This window comes from Balaenoptera ricei, chromosome 3 (genome assembly GCF_028023285.1).
Source record: "Balaenoptera ricei isolate mBalRic1 chromosome 3, mBalRic1.hap2, whole genome shotgun sequence".
Taxonomy (NCBI): Eukaryota; Metazoa; Chordata; class Mammalia; order Artiodactyla; family Balaenopteridae; genus Balaenoptera; species Balaenoptera ricei.
This window is the reverse complement of record NC_082641.1, coordinates 49557024-49578382: the sequence shown is the minus strand read 5'-3', so window position 1 is coordinate 49578382 and position 21359 is coordinate 49557024. Positions and strand designations below refer to the sequence as shown.

At 38.9% G+C, this 21359-nt stretch overlaps 1 protein-coding gene across 2 annotated transcripts in view; it reads right to left on the bottom strand.

The window, feature by feature from the left end:
- The window catches only part of KIF2A (kinesin family member 2A), a 70949-nt gene extending 50153 nt beyond the window's left edge, over positions 1-20796 (bottom strand). For both annotated transcript variants that reach the window (XM_059916444.1, XM_059916445.1), the window contains exon 1: positions 20464-20796. In XM_059916444.1, the coding sequence (XP_059772427.1) occupies positions 20464-20527 (64 nt within the window). In that variant the 5' untranslated portion in view covers positions 20528-20796. The remainder of the gene's footprint in view (positions 1-20463) is intronic.
- Positions 20797-21359: the final 563 nt, after the last annotated feature.

The window sequence follows — 21359 nt, the reverse complement described above, 5'->3', positions numbered from 1 at the left end:
GCAATGATTGAACCACACTGCACGCTAACAATTTGGGTAAAATTATCATTTAGGAGGGCCCATCATGCAGCTTTTAAGAAAATTTCCATCCTTATTTACCCACACGGATAATAAAAAAACGTCACAAAGGGGCCATGATCCCATTAAAAAGTATTAAGTCACTGTAGTTTCCTGATATTATTATGCATATTTGGGGTTGGGGGAAGAGAGGATTTAAAAAGTGTCCAAAACCACTAGTAAAGAAAACATAAAAACTGAATTTCTAAAATCATAAGTTATCTGATTAGGGTTCTAGCTGAACTAGTGAAAATGTAAACAAACGAACCAACCTTAGAAAACAGCACTAAAAAAAACTTCATTAAGTTTATTAACTAAAGTTTAATAACTAAATAAATCTCAATACATTTTAATTAAAAGATCATTCTCCTAGGTGACAGAATATGCAAAATACACCTTTATTCATTTGTTTAACAATAAAAGATTTGCGAAGTTTTATAGTGGTGGTGTTAAAATAACATGTTGCTGACAGTCCAAAGTTTTTTAGAATACATGCTCCCGAAGCAAGCACTAATCCAAAGTTTTGAAGAACTACTTTTCACAGATACCTGCTGCATATATTGAGCAATGCTATCTAATTGCTCTCTGGCTTAAATTCCTATTTACTCAAAAGGGAATTCCATACCAATAGAGCTGCATTATTCTGTGAACTTTTTTTATCTACATGTACATATCATCTTCTGTTATGCTTAAATACATCCTAACAAGAGCTAGGGATATTTTGGAATGTTTTTCAACCATTTCCAACAGCGGTAACCCAGGCAATGTAGATCTGTGCATATATTTATTAACAAAATTTAAACATAACTCAGAAAGCTGCCAAAAACATTATAAAGCATTGTAACATTATAACATTATTTAACATTATAACATTATAAAGCATTATAACATTATTTGTTACAGCAGCCTATGCAGACTAATATGTCCTCTTTCAAATGGTAGAGGACATAATCAGGAAGTAGGAATACAAAGATAAATAGGGCACATTCCCCGCCTTGTGCCAAAATCTCAATCCCTGATTGCAATGTCACTACTTCTCCCAGGAATCTGTCATCACAATCAATCTCTGCTCCACTCTACTATGGAAACCTATGATGGTAGTGGCTCTAACCCAGGGAAATTTCTACTTTTAATGCCTGGCCAATGTGGATTAAGAGAACAGATAATCACTCCTTTAAACCCTTTTACCACTAAGGTAAAATGTGGAATAGCAAATTCAGTGTGGCTAGAGCAAAAGGTATACAAAGAAAAGTAGAGTCATAGAAGCACATGACACATAAACAAATACAGAGTATATGTAGTATCAAAGTTTCATGGGACAGTGTGATTAGGGGAAAAAATCTAAAACGGCTCTTTGGAGAAGGGCAATAATGAAAAAAGGTTTGAAAAACACTGATATGGACAGTACTTAAGGCAAGGAAAGTGGATGTGATCACCAAGAGAATGAGGGTAGACATCCTGGTCTTCAATGTATAGAGTCAGGGAGTTAATGAGATACCAGCAAAGAAGATCAAGAAGTTGCCAGAGAAAAAGAAGAAAATCCAAAGAGTAAAGTCCTAAAAGTCAAGTGAAGAAGGTATTTCAAGGAAGAGAGAATGAATCAACTGTGTCAAATGCTGTTAACAGATCAAGTAAAATAAAAGCAATGTCTAAAAGTGAAAGTGCGATTAAGAGTTACCACTTTTTCAGATGAGAGAAATAACATTCCAATATGCTGATGGAAATAATTCAGTAAAAAAGAACATATTGATACAGCACAAAGAGAGAACTGATGAAGTAGTAATTTTGGGCAGGTGAAAGGGGATAGGACCTAGTGAACAAGTAAAGGAAATTGGCCTAAAATGGGAACAGAAAGAGTTTATCCATGGCAAAGTAAGGAAGGCAGATTTACAGGTGCAGATACTGGTACCTGGTTAGATACACCAGATTTGTAAATGTTCTTTTCTGATTGCTTATATTTCTCAGTGGGGAAAAGGGAAGCAAGGTCATCTGCTGAGAGTGTGGGTGAGTAAATAAACACTAAGGATTTTATGACAAAAGTCAGCTAGGAAAGAATGAATGGGCTAGAGATATGATTGCTCATTCAAGGAAAGTAGCCATGAATTTAAATTGTGACCAGTAAGCATAATTATGATTTTTTCCCTCCAGTCATTTTCAGACAACCTAGAAAGGGCAAGGAGGTTTAAAACATGTAGAAGGGAGTGATCTGAGGTTTTGCCAATCAAGAGAGGGGGCAAGGGAGTTTAAGTTACACATATAAGGGAGGGTTTATTAGAAAGTGAGTTCATGAGGGAAAGATAGGAACAATAAAAAGTAGTAGGATTATAAATCCTGGTGGAGTCAAAAGATTAGTGGAGTCAGGATACTAGAGGGAATATGCTGGAAAGACAGAATGGTGACTGAAAACTGGGATGCTTGAAACTGAGATTATGAAGATGTCAGGAATATAGTTAGCTAATTAAGGTCAAGGGTAAGATGACTGGAAGGAAGGAAGGAAGGGAGGGAGGGAAGGGGGAATGGGGGAGGGAGGGAGGAATGGGGGAGGGAGGGAAGGAGAGAGGGAGTGAAGGAGGGAGGGAGGAAAGCAGTTCAAAGAACTGAGAGGAGAGGGTACTAGAAAGATCATCTATATATGAATGATGCAATTACCAAAAAATATGATAGGAATAGGGTAGGAGAGAAAAACAGTGAGTCAGGAGCAAAAATCTTCAAGGAATTACGGAAGTTGGCAGTGTCTGAAGTTTCTGTCTTGAGAGACCAGGTATGTGGTGCTTCCATTAACCAATATAAGGAACACAGAAAATACAGAAATCTGGAGATAAAGGCAATGGATTCCATTTTTGATGAGTTTAATTAGAAATACCAGCAGGAAATCCATGTGGTAATATCTAGAAGGTAGATCTGAAACTAAAGAGAAAGATTAGGTTTGAGGGGGCATTTTAAAAAGTTTTTATTTAAAAATTTTAAATCTATTATGAAAATTACAAACATACTATAAATACCAAATACTCTTCATTTAGTTTCATTAATTTTAACACATGGCCAATCCTATTGCCATTCCTCCCACCACGACTGTATTACTTTGAAGCAAATCCCAGATATCATATCAATTCATCCATATTTAACTTCAGTATGTATGCAGATGTAATTTTATGGGGTTTTTACATTCTCTTTTTAAAAAGAAATACCTTCTTATGAATTTATTTTCCTCTTTTCCCAGACAATTTAGTACAGCTGGAAGGGTTTTTAATAAACTGAACTACATGCCATTGATCTGTTTTAAAATAATATTGAGGATGGGATCATGAAAGAAACCAAACCAAAATAAATCATCTTTACCATAATTCAAGTTTAAACTCTACTTCCCACGTAGCTCTCTATGCTTGATTTTGTGCTGTCTTACTATGGTTCCTCTAAATCCCAGACATATTATACTACATATGCACACCTACACATATAATAGGAACCCTTCAACTCTTGTAACAAAGACAGATGACTTCACAACTAGGATTCCAACACATCCCAAAGCCTTATTAATCCTGTATCAAAAAACTGCAGTATACTTGCTAACAATGCTAAAATAATCTGCTCTCTATGTTAAAAGGTCAAGAATGGGTGTTAGGATCAAGGAAGAACATATGTAAATATTTTAGGTGATATAGGTCATGGAAAGGACTACAGAAGTAAAAGAACATAAAAGTAGATCACATTTTGAATTAGGCAATGGTTTCTTACATATAACAAAGGCAGAGTAACAAAAGAAAAGAAAGATAAATTGGACTTCAACAAAATTAAAAACTATTTTGCTTCAAAGGATACTAATCAAGAAAGGGAAAAGACAACCCATACAATGGGTGAAAATATCTGCATTGCATATAAAACAGTTTCCAGAATATTTAAAGAATTTTTACAGCTCAACAATAAAAAGATAATCTAATTTTTTAAATGGGCAAAGAATTTGACGAGACGTTTCTCTAAAGAAGATATACAAATGGCTAGTAAGCACATTCACACCCATGAGGATAGCTATAATAAAAGACAGTAACAAGTTTTGGCAAGGATGTGGAGAAACTGGAACCCTCAAATATTATTGGTTAGAGCATAAAATGGCGTAGCCATGGAAAACAGTATGACAGTTCCTCAAAATGTTAAACATAGAGTTACCACATGACCCAGCAATTCCACTCCTAGGTATATATATATATATATATATATATATATATATATACACCCAAGGAAACTAAAAAACGTATGTCCACACAAAAACTTGTAGGTGAATGCTACTCACAATAGCAAAAAAACTGTAAACAACTCAAATATCAACTGATGAATGAATAAGTAAAATGGATTGTTATTCAGGCACAGAAAAGAATAAAATACTGAAACATGCTACAACATGGATAAACTCTGAGCATAGACTATGCTAAGTGAAAGAAGTTAGACATTAAAGGTCACATATCGTATGGTTCCACCTATATGTAATGTCCAGAACAGGCAAATCCATAAAGACAGAAAGTTGATTAGTAGATGTTAGGGGCTGGAGTGAAGGAGGAATGCAGAGTGACTGCTAATGTGTATGCGTTTCTTTTTGGAGCGATGCAAATGTTCTGAAATCAGTGATAATAGTCACACAACTTTGGGAATATACTTAAAATCACTGAATTTTACCCTTTAAAAGGGCAAATTTTTTCCCCTCATCTGGAATTTTATTTTTTTCCTTTTCTTTACGGAGATATAATTGATATATAACATTATATTAGTTTCAGGTGTACAACATAATGATCTGTATATATTGTGATATGATCACCACAATAAGTTGACATCCATCACCACACACAGCTACAAATTTTTTTTCTTGTGATGAGAACTTTTAAATCTACAGTCTTAGCAACTTTCAAATATACAATACAGTATTATTAACTATAGTCACCATGCTGTACATTATATCCTATGACATTTATTGAATAACTGTAAGTTTGTACCTTTTGATCCCCTTCTCCCATTTCACCTACCCCTTCATACCCCACCACCTCCCACTTCTAGCAACTACCAATCTGTTTTAGGCACCTGAGTTTGGCTTTTTGCTTTGTTTTGTTTTTAGATTTCACATATAAGTGAGATCATATGGTACCTGTCTTTCACTGTCTTATTTCACTTCGCATAGCGCCCTCAAGGTCCATCCATGTTGTTGCAAAAGGCAAGACTTCATTCTTTTTTTACGGTGGAGTAATATTCCATTGTGTATATGTATATACACGCACACACCTTGTATCTTCTTTATCCATCCAACCATGATGGACACTTTAGTTGATTCCATGTCTTGGCTATTGTAAAATGTTGCAATGAACATAGGGATACAGATATTTTTTTCGAGATAGAATTTTGTTTCCTTCGGACAAATACACAGAAGTAGAATTGCTAGATCATATGGTAGTTTTATTTTTAATTTTTTAAGGAACCTCCATACTGTTTTCCATAGTGGCCACACCAATTTACATTCCCACCAAGAGTACACAAGGGTTTCCTTTTCTCTACATCCTCACCAACACTTATTTCTTGACTTTTTGATAATAGTCATGCTAACAGGTGAGGTGATATCTCACTGTAGTTTTGATTTGCATTTCCCTAATAATTAGTGATACTGAACATCTTTTCATGTACCTGCTGGCCATCTATACAGATGTCCTCTTTAGGAAAATGTCTGTTCAAATCCTTGGCTCATTTTTTAAACAGATTTCTTTTTTGCTATTAAATTCTTTAAATATTTTGGATATTAAATCCTTATCAGATATATGGTTCGTAAATATTTTCTCCCATTCCGTAGATTGTCTTTTCATTTTGTTGATGGTTTCTTTTGCTGTGCAGAAGGTTTCTAGTTTGATGTAGTCCCACTTGTTTACTTTTGTTTTGTTGCCTAAAAAGGGTGCATTTCATGATATGCGAATTACACCTCTATTTTTTGAAAAAGTAGGTAACTAACTAAAAAGAACACAGGGAAATAGGAGATGATCAATGACAGAACTCTGGGAAACATTAACATTTAAGAAGTTGATAAGGAGCATGAATTTAGGAGATTAAGAAGAATAGTTCAAAAAGAAGAGAACTCATATAACACAGTACAATCAAGCCCAAGAAAACCATTTTAGAAATAGGAGGAGATTACAATTAGTAAAAAAAAAATAAAAAAGAAAAAACTTCACCTTTACCAGTAATAATGCAAATTTAAATAACAATTCACCATTTTGGCCTAAGAAAAGGTTTAAAAAAAATATTGAGGTATAATTCACATAACATACAATTCATCACTTAAAGCATACAATTTAATGTTTTTAGCATATTCAGATATTTATAACCATTACCATAGTCAATTTTATAACATTTTAATCACCTCAAAAAGACACCCTGTTATCCTTGAGCTATTATCCTCCCCTTCCTCCAATAATCACTAACAATCATAAGCAATCACTAATCTACTTTCTATCTCTATAGAGATTAAGTTTATTGATTCTGCCCTCAATAGTGAGACAATTTACTTAAGGGAGTTAACTAAGTACAAACTGATAGAAATACAGGCAAGTACTTCATTAGCATAAACTATTTAACTGTATTCAGAGTCTCAAAGCTCCCAATCTAAACTATTATTTAGTAAGGCTGCTCAAGTTTATTAGGTTAAAAACTATAATGTCCATTTTTCAAATTTTTTAATTAAAAAAATTACTTTCTTCTCATAATCACACACTAGAACTTGAATGTTTTTCATTATATGTCCAGACCTCATAAACACTTTAAAAATTAAACCTGTTACCTTTTTTTAAAAAAAATAAATTTACTTATTTATTTTTGGCTGCGTTGGGTCTTCGTTGCTGCATGCAGGCTTTCTCTAGTTGCGGCGAGCTGGGGCTCCTCGTCGCTGCGGTGCGCGGGCTTCTCACAGTGGTGGCTTCTCTTTGTTGCAGAGCACGGACTCTAGGCGCGAGGGCTTTCAGTAGTTGCAGCACGTGGGCTCTAGAGCGCAGGCTCAGTAGTTGTGGCGCACGGGCTTAGCTGCCCCGCGGCACATGGGATCTTCCCCGACCAGGGCTCGAACCCGTGTCCCCTGCATTGGCAGGCAGATTCTTAACCACTGCGCCACCAGGGAAGCCCAAACCTGTTATCTTTTAAGGGCCATTTAACTTCAGAAAAAAAAAAAAAAAACATTCTATAGGCACAGTATGAACTTCATAATCCAGGCTAACAAACCTCAAAAACGTATGTTTGTACACTGTATGGACAAGGGTATGAGGAAACAGGCACTTCTGCAGATAGGAAGGTAAATTCACACACTCTCTATGGAAGCAAACTGGCAAGATCTATCAAAATTTTAAATGTACAATTCTCTGACCCAGCAATTCTCCTTCTAGGACTTTATCCTACAGATGTAGTCATGTATGTAAAAAATGACATAAGCTCAAGATTATTCAGTACAGTACTAGCTGCACAGTAGCTACAGAATGGGCATAATCTTAATTGTGGTATATATAATCACTAATAAAATGCAGCTATGAAAAAGAATGAGTAAGTGAAGTAAGTCAGATAAAGACAAATATATGATATCGCTTATATGCAGAATCTAAAAAAATGATAGAAATGAACTTATTTACAAAACAGAAACAGACTCACAGACTTAGAGAGCGAATTTACAGTTACCAGGGAGGAAGGGGGAGAGGGACAGATTGGGAGTTTGGGATTGACATGTACACAATGCTATATTTAAAATAGATAACCAACAAGGATCTACTGTATAGTACAAGGAACTCTGTTTAATATTCTGTAATAACCTAAATGGGGAAAGAACTTGAAAAAGAATAATACATGTACATGTATAACTGAAAACACTCTGCTGTACACCTGAAACTAACACAACATTGTTAATCAACTATACTCCCAATATAAAATAAGAATTAAAAAAAGAAAAAGAATGAGACTGTTATTTATGTACTCAAAGGTTCTCCACGATATTGTTGTTATTATTAAGTGAAAATAAAATTAAGAAGCACCAGTGTGTACAATATGCCGTCTGTAGAGAAAAGGTACACATTTACACACGTTGCTATTCAAAACAGGTAATTAAATTTAAAAAAGAAAGTATACGTTAAAAGCAATGACACATACTTTGTTATGTCATACTCTTGATGCCTGGAGGATGAACACAAATCAATTTTTACCAGAATGTCAAAATTTGAATAGACAGAGTAGTGAAAGAACAGCACAGCTAGATATTCATTTAATCACTGGTTCAGCAAACAGATAATTTATTAAGGGTGTGGAGGTTCTCTGCTAGGCATTGGGGATATGCTGAAACTTGAGTCTGACCAGAGACAATTAAACACATAATACTGTCCCATGAGTGTTCTGACAGAGTAAATAGAGGGGACTCAGAGAACATAAAGCAGGGGACCCATCCTGGTCTAGGAATCAAAGAAGGATGAAGTGTTTAGCAGACACAAAAAAGAGCAACAGCAGTTAGATAGGTTAGGTACAAGTTCTAAGAGCTCAGTGTCTGGAGTGCCTCAGGTAAGTGGCAAGAAATGAGACTGGAGAGGAAAGTCAGATTGTTCAGGGTCTACAGTAACCTATGTTACAGAGCTGGGTTTTTTTATTCAAAGGGTAAGAGAGGTAAAGGAAGTTATCAGAAAGTTTTAAGCAGGTGATCATGTTTGAAAGGTTATTCTGGAAGAGTAACCAACCAAAGGTAGAGAGACCTTAAGAATTTATTAGGAATTTGTTGCAGCAGTACAGATGAGACATAATGCTAGCCTGACCAAAGTATCGTAGAGGGATGGAAAAAATGTAAGGACTGAAGAGGTACTTGAGCAGTGAAGAGAACCTGATGATAGGAAACGAGGTCAAGACAGAACAAGGAGTCAAGGAAGACATCTAGGTTTCTGACTGGGGCAACAGGGTGAATGAAAGTAATGAGAGATACTGAAGAAACAGATTTGGGGAATGGGGAATGGGTTCAATTTTGGACATGCTGAATTTGAGGTATTTATGAGCTATCCAAGTGGAGATAATTAGTAATTCATTAGACATACAAACAGTATGTGTCTTCAACTAGCCTGAGGTGAAGAGAAGCATTTAGTTCTCCCAGAGAGAATACTGTGCAAGAAGTACTGCAGAATTAGGACCAAGTCCTGAAGAACACCAACATCTAGAAAATGGAGAGATAAGGATGCAACTGCATAGATTAAGAAGGAAAGGTATGAGGAGTGGGAGGAAAATAAGTTTTATTTAATTTTAATTTAGTTAAGAAATGGCTCTTAATTAAATCCAAAAGAGCATGTAAGGTTAAAAGAAATGTATCACTCTTTTTTTTTTTTTTAAACCGTAGTGACATTTTAGTTTTACACCAAGAATTTTCCTTTTCTTGTTAACTGAACTATAGGTGATTTACAACATTGTGCTCGTTTCAGGTATACAGCAAAGTGATTCTGCTATCCATACAAATATATTCTTTTTCAGATTCTTTTCCATCATAGCTTATTACAAGACATTGAATATAGTTCGCTGTGCTATACAGTAAATCCTTGTTGTTTATCTATTTTATATATAGTGGTGTGTTTCTGTTAATCCCATACGTCTAATTTATCCTCCCCCTACCTTCCCCTGTGGTAACCATAAGTTTTTTCTATGTCTGTGAGTCTGTAAATAAGTTCATTTATATTGGTTTTTAGATTCCACATGTAAGTGATATAATATAATATTTGTCTTTCTCTGTCTGACTTACTTCATTTAGTATGATAATTTCTTTTTTTGGCTGTGCCGCATGGCTTGTGGGATCTTAGTTCCCCAACCAGGGATTGAACCCAGGACACCGCAGTGAAAGCACTGAGTCCCAACCACTGGACCGCCAGGGAATTCCCCAGTATGTTAATTTCTAGGTCCATCCAAGTTGCTGCAAATGGCAATATTTCATTCTCTTTTATGGCTGATTAATATTCCATTCTGTGTGTATATACACACACACACCCTCTTCTTTAACCATTCATCTGTTTATGGACACTTAGATTGCTTCCATGTCTTGGCTATTGTAAATAGTGCTGCTATGAACACTGGGATGCATCAAATTAGAGTTTTTGCCTTTTCTGGATATACGCACAGGAGTGGGATTGCTGGGTCATATGGTAACTCTACTTTCAGTTTCGTTTTGTTTTTTTTAAATGAAATATAGTTGATTTACAATGTTGTGTTAATTTTTAGTTTTTTAAGGAAACTCCATACTGTTTTCCATAGTGGCTGCACGAATTTACATTCCCACCAATAGTGTAGGAGGGTTCCCGTTTCTCCGTACCCTCTCCAGCATTTATTGTTTGTAGACTTTCTGATGTGTATCACTCAATAAAACTACATCCCAACGTCTAGGGCCATACTGTAATCAACTCTCAATATCACCTATAACTGGAAAAAAATTTGTAAAAATGCAACACACATATTATCCGAAAACAATTTCAAAGAACAGTTTCATAAAAATAAAGATCATTGAATCTAGACAGGCCCCCCAATTCATCAATAATACCAGTGGACTCCTAGCAAGTAGGTCTAATATTGTATTTTCCTGACAATAAAGTTGCTCATCTAATAAGAAGCATTCTTTCACATGCTAGCGTATGTACTTGTCCAAACTTTGGAAAATCTGGGAGCGAGGGCCTAAACTTAGGCAATGCAGACAGACTCGAATAGTCTAGAACTTTTTTTTTTTTTTTTTTGGCCGCGCGGCATGTAGGATCTTAGTCCCCCGACCAGGGATCGAACCCATGCCCCCTGCACTGGAAGCTCAGCATCTTAACCACTGGACCGCTAAGAAAGTCCCTAGAACTTTTTTTTCAAAAGAAATTATATAGCCAGAGTACCTGCATTGAGTACAATAGCTATTTAATATTCTGTTGTAACTGACAAAGTAGCCTTTTCTAGGGGAAAGTCCTGTATCTATTCCCTCAAAGGCATCAGATGAAGGGACTCATAATAATGGTCATGCTGCAAACGCTAGCTGGATTAATAAAAACACCTGAAGGCAATCTATACCATAGAAAAAAAAAAAAGAGTATTATTTAATGACCTGACTTCCAATGCCTGGAACATTCATAGTACACAAAGAACTCTAAAGGAATTAGAATGTACAGGACTTTAGAGGCAGATAATCTATGTTCTGATCTCATATTTGCTACTTTATGTATGACCTTGGACAAGTCAATTTCCTCACTGTAGAAATATAAGCAAGTTTTGACCAATAGCAGTATTTCATCAGAGAGCTGTCTGTGGCTAAATTCTAAGACTTACCTCATTAATTAGGGCCTCAAATTGGTTCTAATTTCCTAAAAACCATATAGGTAAATCACTATATCCATTTCTCTTTAGCAGTCCATAGTAAACTACAGGCTTAAAAATACTACCTTCCCCACCCCGCAAAATTTAATGCTGTTTGCATTCCCAACTCACTTTTCATAGGATGACATAATTAGATTTCATATGCATATCTTACATCAAGAATTACCTATAGTTTAACTAGAACAGGTAAACTCTTGTTTAAATTAAACCCTGGCCAATTTCAAGGATGAAGCTTCTAATACAATGCTTGGACATTGTCATGCTATTTGAGCTATAAACTCAAAATGTCCATGGGCCAAAGTAAAGAGATGGAGGTAAAGTTGCTAAGCTTACCTGAATCCTCTCATTGCACTACAGCTCATTTAAAAATTTCGTCAGCAAACCCTAAGTATCTCATATTGGCCAACAGACTAAGCATAACAAAACTGAAGAGCAAAAATTTACCTTAACTGCAACCCTACTGGGTTGATCCTGATTCTTAAAATATTATAAATTCTTGTCACTAGTTGGTCCATTATTTCTAGAGTAGCTCTGACTTTTAACGTCCAAAGTTTGCATACCTCCCTCCCTTTTAAAAGTAGATTTTTTTAAAGAGCAGTTTTAGGTTCGTGGCAAAATTAGACAGAAGGTACAGAAATTTCCCATATATCCTTTGTCCCCACATACCCACAGCCTCCCATACTATCAACATCCCACACGGGGTACACTTATTACAATCAACGAACCTATACTGACACGTCATTAATACTCAAAGTACATATTTTACATTAGAGTGCATTCTTGGTGGTGTATCTTCTTTGAGTTTTGACAAATTTACAACATGTATTCACCATTACAGTATCATAAGGAATAATTTCACTGCCCTAAAAATCCACTGGGCTCTGTCTACTCATCCTTTGCTTACCCATTTTTAAGCCCTAAATTGCAAATAGTAGTTAAGAGATTCTAAATGCTGAAATGACATTCAGAATCTTGAGGATGAAAAGGGAAGGCAAAAGCCAGGGCAGAAAAAAATAGGCCAAAAATAAGAGCAAAGGAGAAGTAAAGGAGAGCAGCTGCATTTTAAGAATCAAAACACTCCATCCCTTAAAGAGGCGAAGCCAGATCCTTTAAGTACTTTCTCCTTCCCATTCTCTTCTAGGAGTTCTGAGAGGGTCTTGGCTAATATACTATAACTGAGCCTTCTTAAGTAGGCAAAGCGTTACAGCTTAAGTAAATTCCTGATCTACATATAAACATTTATTGGAAGTGACTCATACCTTAGACTCACTTATTTTTAAGATACTAGTGGCAAAAACTATGAACAGTCTTGAGTTGGATGCTCTTTGATAGCACATTGTACACTGGCTCTGCAGTCCTCTAGGCTGTATTCGTGAATAGGATTAGCTTGATTAAACAGATTGAAGAAATTTTATAACCGACACTCAGCCTTCCCAAATGTTAAGTCCATTCCTTTCAACACATCTGCCCTTTATTCAGCACAAGTGATATATTGCCTATAGCATCAATTCTTTTTATAGTGTTCTGTATTTCATCTGTTCCTTAACCACTGCTTACCCTCCTTGACTAATGCAATCTTATCCTTGATAGCTCTCATTTTCAGTAATACTCTCCCTCTATCACTAATCACTAGCTAACTCCTATTACTGCTCTTAGGAGATTAAGTCCTACAGTAGTTTCCAAGTGTCCTAGAAATTAATTCCAAGATGCCTTACCTTACCTTCGTTGCCAAGTCTTTAATAAGGTGTCCCAGATTACTCCTCCTTCCTTCCTTTCCTCATCTATCACCCTCTGGTATGCCTGTTTTAAATGCCCTTTACCTGACAGCCCTCCATTTCCAGCTCACATGTTGTGCCACAGGCCTAGAATGCCTCCTTCCCCCCAAGGCAATCTACTGGTCATCTTCCTCCCATCATTAAAACTTCACTTGCCATGAGGTTTTGTCAGATTATTGTTAGGAGATGCTACTTTTTCTAAAATAATGGATCACAACCCTGGGTGCACACTGAAATCACCAGTGTGTGAAGTTAAGTTTCACCAGCGTATGAGATGTCTTAAAATAAAATACTGAGGCCCTGGCTCCATATCAGACCAATTAAAATAGAATCTCTAGGCAAAGGACCCAGATACCAGGAGTGATAGGTGGGGAGTTGTTTATGTTTGGCTGTTTGTCTCCAAAGCCCCACAGGTGATTCTAAGAAGCAGTCAGGGCTGTGAACCACTACACGAATCCTACCCAGGCTAGAAACAGAACTCCCATAACATTTATCCAATATGTTCTCTAAATATATCCATATCCCATATCCCAAAAATACACTTACCACATAGCCTTGACCAATATATATAATGTAAATATCCAAAAATGCTCCTTCATGAGGCTTAAACACTTTACAGTAGTTTATACACTTGAGCACAGGGTTTCTCTTTTGTAAAATGGTAAGATACTGTCTACATTATAGGGCTGTCATGAAAGTCAAACAAGATACTGGATTTAGCAAAGCAACTGACTTATAAAGGGCACAAATGTTAAATCCCTTCAGGTATCAAGATTAACACCTGGATTCACTTTTTAAGAAAGAAACAAAACTCAAGTGGCAGTATGGAAGATACAAGCTATCTGGATGAGGCTGAGTAGACAGCTCCTGGCCAAGGGTTCTAATCAGAGGGGTCATTCTTTGCATAATACAGACACTCAACAAATTTCACCAGAAGTATGTCCCATCCTGATCCAACCCTTCCTTTAAAAAATTTTATATAGGTGAAATCTGGTTAAAATTAATGCCCAAACCAATAAAAACCTGGAGAAAAAGTCTTTGAAAGTAAGTAAAATACAGCCCAGGGAGGTGCCTGACTCTCATAGTCCCTTGGCCACACTGTGTGAAGAGGCTGTTCCCAGATCACACAGAAGCGCCGTCAGCTGGCTCTATCTGCTTCCTTGGTCCCTGCGTTTACAAGCACCCCAGCACAGGATATCTAGAGAGGAATCTGCTGCCAGGGACTGGTCTGCCAGAAAGTTAAAATGAAATAAACCTTATTCCTTTAAGTATCAAAACAAAGGTTAAAAGTTATAAAGTCAAAACTCAAATGAGTATTAGAGAATAGAAAATAGGCCAGTAATGACAAATAATGCCAATTTCAATTGACTGACAAGGGCTACCAGGACTGGTGGTGCTGTATTTTAAGAAGAATTCTGAGACTGAATATATAGGTTTATCAGGAAAGCACGCCACGAGAGATAATGGATATTGGTCATGGGAAGAGGAGGTGAAAAGGACAGCATGTATGACATGTATTTTCCATCCAGAAGACTCATAACTTCAAGAGTCTAAAGAGTCTAAACCTAAAAAGGTAAGCGGTAATGATGTACACACAGAATGGCATAGTTCTATCAGTACTAATCATACTTTGTTATCAATCATTTGTTTCTGAGGGCAGGAAGTGTGTGTATCTTATTCTTTTTTTGTATCTCCAACACATATCAGAATGACCTATATTTAACAGACTGTTAACAAAAGTATACTTAATTAACTCTATAATAAGAAAACAGAATTATGAGATCACATTATTTTGTGATATGACATAATGTCACATTATTTTGTGATATGACATGATATGACTTAAGGTCTATACACCAAAATACTTTCACACCCTAATAAATGCCCATTTGAACTGCAAGCTTGATTGCAGTAGGTAGGTAGTGAGAAAAACAAGCAGTACCCAAAATGGGAAAGACCAGGACTAGACTTAGAAGCACAACTTTTAAAAGGGACACCTCTCCCCTCATTCTACTCTTGGGAGATAGAAGCAAAAAGTTAAACTTAAGGTTAACCAACAATGAAATGATACTCCATTTCATTTTGCATAAGTTTTCACTAGACAAATCCCAATCACCATGAACTTGTATTTAGTTCTCGTACATGGCACAACATCCACTATGTGTAATCAAGCACTTAAATATTTAATATGGTGAGGTTCTAATGTCTATTTTCACTTAGGCACTACAATACCATTAGTACTACTTTAATGAAAACAGCTAGTGTGTGATAGAAGAGCAACCTTCCCACACTTGCTCCACAATTGGACCAGAAGAGTGAAAATTAGTTTTACTCAGGGCTTAAAATTTTATCTATTCTCAAGCTCAAAACTACAATATCAAAACAAATAAACACCTTAAAAGATTATTTTAGGTTACAGGATAGAGGTGTTAAAAGCAAAGTTGGTGGTTAATTCCAAAAATTAAGCTTTGCAAAAAATTAATGTAATATTAATGACAAGTATACTTGTGACTAGAAAGAATGGGTCTAGATGATCTCTCAAGGAATCTTTTTCTGGATTTTCCACACTTGTGCCTCCTTCCCTATTTGAAGGGACACAAGCTTAACTGGCTCTTTGCTATTTTCTCTAGATTTTTGACACACAAACAAGTTAACCTTGTTAACGTGCCTTTCCCCACAGTTCCAAAATTTCTGTCATAAGAATCAAGTGACTAGGCAATGAATATAGATTTCTTTCTGTGGTAGTTCTGGAAGCAACAAGTGATTGACTATTGAAAAGGGCTTTAAAGCCTTAGATTGCTGAATCTTAATGCTTATAGTTAATAAAATATCAGACATCAATTTGATCTCACCAATAGGGCAAATTTAAGAAACATTATTCATTGTAGGTTATCTGAGCAAAAGGGGCTTTCATATCTCAAAAAAGAAAAAAAAAGTCAAAGTACACAAAGTGATCAACTTCATACCATCATCAGCAAACATTTGCCAGCATTTGAAGAGAGCTAGGAGTAAAGGGAGCTAGTAAAGAGCTAGGAGTAAAAGGACTTAGGTTTTGGTCCAGGCTATGCCTCTAATTAACCATGTGATTTTGCAAGTAATCCAGCCTCAGATTCTTCACCTATAAAACAATGAATCTGCCACTCCCTACCCTACTTACCTCATAGGGTTTCTGTGAGGATCCAATTAGATAACCTATTTGGAAAACTATGAAGACCTAAAATATATATATATATATATATATATAGAACCATCATCATGCTAATCACCATGTAAAAAGAAATCACTAGTCCACAATTTCCTCCATTCTACCCACTTCATAATCAAAATCACATAACTGTACCAAAAGGAACTATATTGCTATGTGGTTCATTTTTATTACCTAAATTCAGTCTGCTCTCCAAAAGGCTATATAACGACATGTAAAGATGAACTAGCAGAAGAATATATGTGGCAAAGTAGGTAGAGAATTAAGTCATTAAAATCTTTTCTAAAGATTGTCTGCCCCAAACTCAAAGATTCCTGATGGGTCCTTTGAAATCTTCACTTTCCTCCGATTTCAGATGCTTAATTAAAGCACTCTTTTCACCATTTAATTATGACACAGGAATATTTTTTCTCCCACAATTCTGAGTTTTATGACCTTCTAGTAAACATACCATAACAGTTTTTACTGGATCATTCCAATTGGGCTCTATAATACTGCTCTCTAGTGGCTTTCCCATGAGTGAGAAGCAATTTCCTACATCTTTACTGGGCTGTAGAAAGCTGTATATGGTTCCCAAATAACAGAGAATTCTTCCTCTACTGTCACAGTTCTTGATAGTATGGTTTCTATGCTATGTAAGCCAGGTTCCTGGCTGCCACTGTATGAAGGTGTATGAATCTAGACAACTCACTTATAGTGACTGGGGACTCAGTTTCCACATCTATAAGAATGAGAACTGGATCATCTCCAAGGATCTGTCTGGTTGAAATAGTGTATGATTCTCTTCAGATCACATTTATCAACCCTGTGACTAAGAGACCCCAAAGAACAATCCCATCATAGCTGCAGCTTCAAAATATTCAAAACATATCTCATCACTCCCCCAGCCCCCAAACGATAGTCACAGCTACTGTAGAACGAATAAGGAATGTTTTAACAGTGCACGGTGTTTTTTTTTGGGGGGAGCGGGTGCGTCTCCCAATGAAAACTACCTAGTTACACAACAGTTAAGACTGCAGTTCTCAGGGTCATTAGATTCCAAAAAGAAACTGAATCAGAAAGATAATAGGAAGACACATGCAAGAAAATAAACATGAGTGTTCATTTCCAGAAACCAGTCCAATTTCACACCAGGTTATCTCCTGTGGCTAGGGATAATCTGAGGAGTCCAAGCCTAACCTCTGTCACTTCTAATCTTAGAATACCAAAAGAGTCAGCAAGCCTTCACAGATCACTCAGTTTCAATCAACTCTGGGAATCTTGAATAAGAGGCCTGTATGAGGTGTGGTGGGCATGGGGGGTAGAGAGGGAAGTGGCTCACAGGATGAGCACAGAGGCAAGGGTCTCCCTTCCAGGTAAGACTTCATCTTAATGGTTAATTAAAATAATGTTCGAAAACCAAAATCCAATAATGAATGATTTGCTCAAAAACTAAATACAAGGAACTCAGCTAGGAACACGATGGGATACGCAGATGAATTCAGGGAATTTAAAATTCCTTGATGCTCTGGCTCTGGTTGAAGTGGGCATGGGGAGGCTGTCATCCCTTAATTGCGTTCTCCACACTACCCCTCGTCTGGTCAGTTTGAAAACATAATATTAAGAAAAATGTACCCAAATATTAATACTTAAGGAAATATGCTGTCTCATGAGTCTCCTAATGACTTAGGAATTCAGTGGCTGACTGGCCATCCAGCTTTAGTAATCAATGAAGACTTAGCAGGGATTAGTTTTGAGCAGGGTGTTGAAAGAGAGTAACAAGTCTACTTTAGTTACCTGGGAATATATATACTTTTAATATAACATAACGGATGGGAGAAGCATGCTCGGAAACGAGGACAAGGATCACCATTAGCAAGCATGCAGGAAAACATCAAGTCACCAGTTAACAGCAGTCTAGCAGCCCTTCTTCATCGTGTGGTTTCCACCGTCTCAGGCATTACATTCGTGCTCAACCAACTACAAAGTTTATTTCTGTTACAATGACCACTACTGGTTTATCTAAAACACATAAGCTTGAGGGGAGCCTCCCAGACATCAATTTCTACTGTGAAACACCACCACCCAATGCAAATGATCATTCCCTTCTTTTCAAGCTCTCTCCTTATCTGCTACCTTCAACCCTACCGTGCATCTGAGGAGCATAAATATGTACATGACTATAAGTTAAGATGATATACATTATAATGATTTCCATTATGTCTCAAGGGCAAACTGCTTTGAAATGTGATTTTAGGTTACTTGCACTTATGTAAGAACACAAAGCTCTTACATGTCTGGGTTTCTAGTACAGGCAGAAGGTTAAGGCAGAAAGAGTATTAAAAGCCTCTATCCTAGAACCACCCCCCCCCCCACAAACCAAAATTGTTTCCAGTCCGATACGTTTAAATAAAAAGATATTACCCCAGAAAATATAAAATTATCCAAACCTTTCAAATATCATGATACTTCTGATAGATTCTACAGTAACACCTATAATCATAGTCAAAGGCTTAGAATGTAAAGAACGTACACATTTTTATGCTCCTCCCCCAAATTTAAAATAATATATAAACCCTACTTTTGCTAGTATACGGTGAACCTGCATTTACCTAAAAAAGAAACTGCAGTTAACAGCACTGCTTAAGAAAAGTTATTTTAAGAGAAAATATAAAGAAACCCCAACCCAAGTAAAAGAGACATCTCTTTCCCACTAGTGTTGCTGGTAACTTCTAAAGCTCTAAGTGGTATAATTCATCTTCTCACATACAGGATAATAATGCTTCCAGTTGTTAACACAAATTATGTCAAATATAACGAAGGGGAAAAAATCATCAGCTATACAAGGTCTTCCAATACATCACATAGATAACATGAAAGTCAATCTCAGCTTCACATAACTTGGTCAAACCTCGTAGAAACCAAGAGGGTGTGGATGTACCAGCAACAGTTACCACCGACTAGGCTAAATGATAATAAGCCACAAATTAAAGGTACGGTATAAGGAACACCGCACACCTCTCGATATTACACACCTCTGCTTTCTTCAATGTTTGGATTGAAAGAAAATAATTTATCCCCCTCCATGCGTTTTCTCCTTTACAATATAAATTATTTCCAAGCCTGGCTGGCTAGTGACATAAAACATTTTCCCCAAGAGAAACCTACAGAAAGATACAGAAGCCTAGGGCTTTCTCTCTCTTTCTAATTTTAATTAAGCCCGTGACTCCACCTCTTCTTACACTTTCCTCTAGGTTACCTCTCCGGAGGGTGTGAAAATATCAACAGACGGTCCCCCAGCCCCACCCTCTCAGTAGTGCCTCGCACTGACTAGGCTCATCCCGCTCCTTCCCTTTCAGCCTCATCACCTTTGAGAAGCTTATCGAATACTTCTCCCCATTTATACCCGCACCCTTATTCATGGCCGAGCACGACAAGCTCCGCATCCTTCTTCCAAGGAAGGGACTAGCAAAAAAGAAAGAGGCATGCTCGAGAAACGACAGACGAAGAAACGTGACAGCCAGACACTTTATACCAGCGGGGTTGGCCTTTCTCCCCCACCTCAGCCTGGAACCAGCAGTCGGTTCCCTAAATACTGAAATCTCTGGTCTTCACGCTCTCCCCACCCCCGCAGAGATGAGGCCGGAAAATGAAAAGGCCGGGGTGAGACGCAAGGCTGGGTCAACCCTAACGGAGCCCGCTGCCCCCACCCCCCGGGCTGGCGTCCCCGGGGAGGATGGAGATCGCGGGAGGAGCGAGGGCTCCCGGCCCGGGACCCGCCAGCGCGCCCGCCCGAAGCCCCCAGAGACGCAGCCCGCTACACCCGGGCCCTTCCCCGCCGGCCTCCCCCGGCCCAGCCCCCCGAAGGGCCCCTCCCCGCCCCGGCACTGCAGCGGCACCCGGGGCGGACCCCAAGCTGGCCTCACTCGCACACACGCCACACACAAAAGCGCCGCCGCGGCCGCCGCCGCCTTCCCGCCCCCACTGCGCGGCGGAGTAATCAATGAGGCAGCCGGCGCCCGCGTCCTCTCCGTGCACGCCCGAATGCGGGGCCCGGGCGGCAGGGGCGGCGGCGAGGCTCACCATCGCTCCGCTTGATCTCCACGTAAATCCCGATCTGGATCTTGCCGAAGTTGGCCGTTGCCATCACCTCATCTGGAGCAGCGGCGGCTGGCCGAGGGAGGGGGACGCGAGGGCGGAAAAGGCGGGGAGGGGACGGGGTAGGTGTGGGAGGGGGAGCGGTTGCCCGCGGCCGCGCCGGCCCGGGCGACAGCGTGAACGCGAGCCGGGGCCGCGAAGAGCAGCGGCGGGCTGGCAGGCGGAGGCCCCGGGCCTGCAGGCCGGCGGGAGGACGCGCACGCCGGGGCGTCGGGGTGAAGCGAGGGCCGGGGCCGTGAGGCGGCGCGGGCGAAAGTGGGAGGGCCCGCGCCGCCCGCCCTGGAGCCGACGCTAGGGAGGCGGGGCGCCGCGCGCCTGCGCAGAGCGCTCCTCCCGCGTCTCTTCCTCCTCTGCCTGCCTTTCCCGGCTGCCTCGAGGCGGCCCCGCCCGCAGTGAGGTCGGCAGAGGGAGTGGAGCGCGCGCTCTACGGGCAGCAGCGAGTCTGCGCCTCGTTTGATTTCGGCGTGCGGCCTGGAAGAGGCAGGAACCCGCGCCCCGGTGCCATCCGGCCTCTCTGGCTTCCAAAAATTGGCGCTGTTGCTGGAATGGATTAAGGACCCTGTGGTTTCTGGGCGTTCCGGCTGGAGCGCGTGGCTGAGGGATGAATTTAGGGGTCGGCCATTGACAGCATGGGTGCAGTGTTTCATCTGAGAGTGTCACCTCTGTTGCTACTTAGAGGTGGCCTGTCCAAGTAACCGTCCCAAGGTTTCCCATCCAGTTGTGGAAGAAAAGAAGAAACACCTTTGAGGTGTCACCCATCCTAGGTCAGAATGAAGGTCCTCTTTTCATGGCTTTGACTTATAGCTCATCGCCACTCAAAA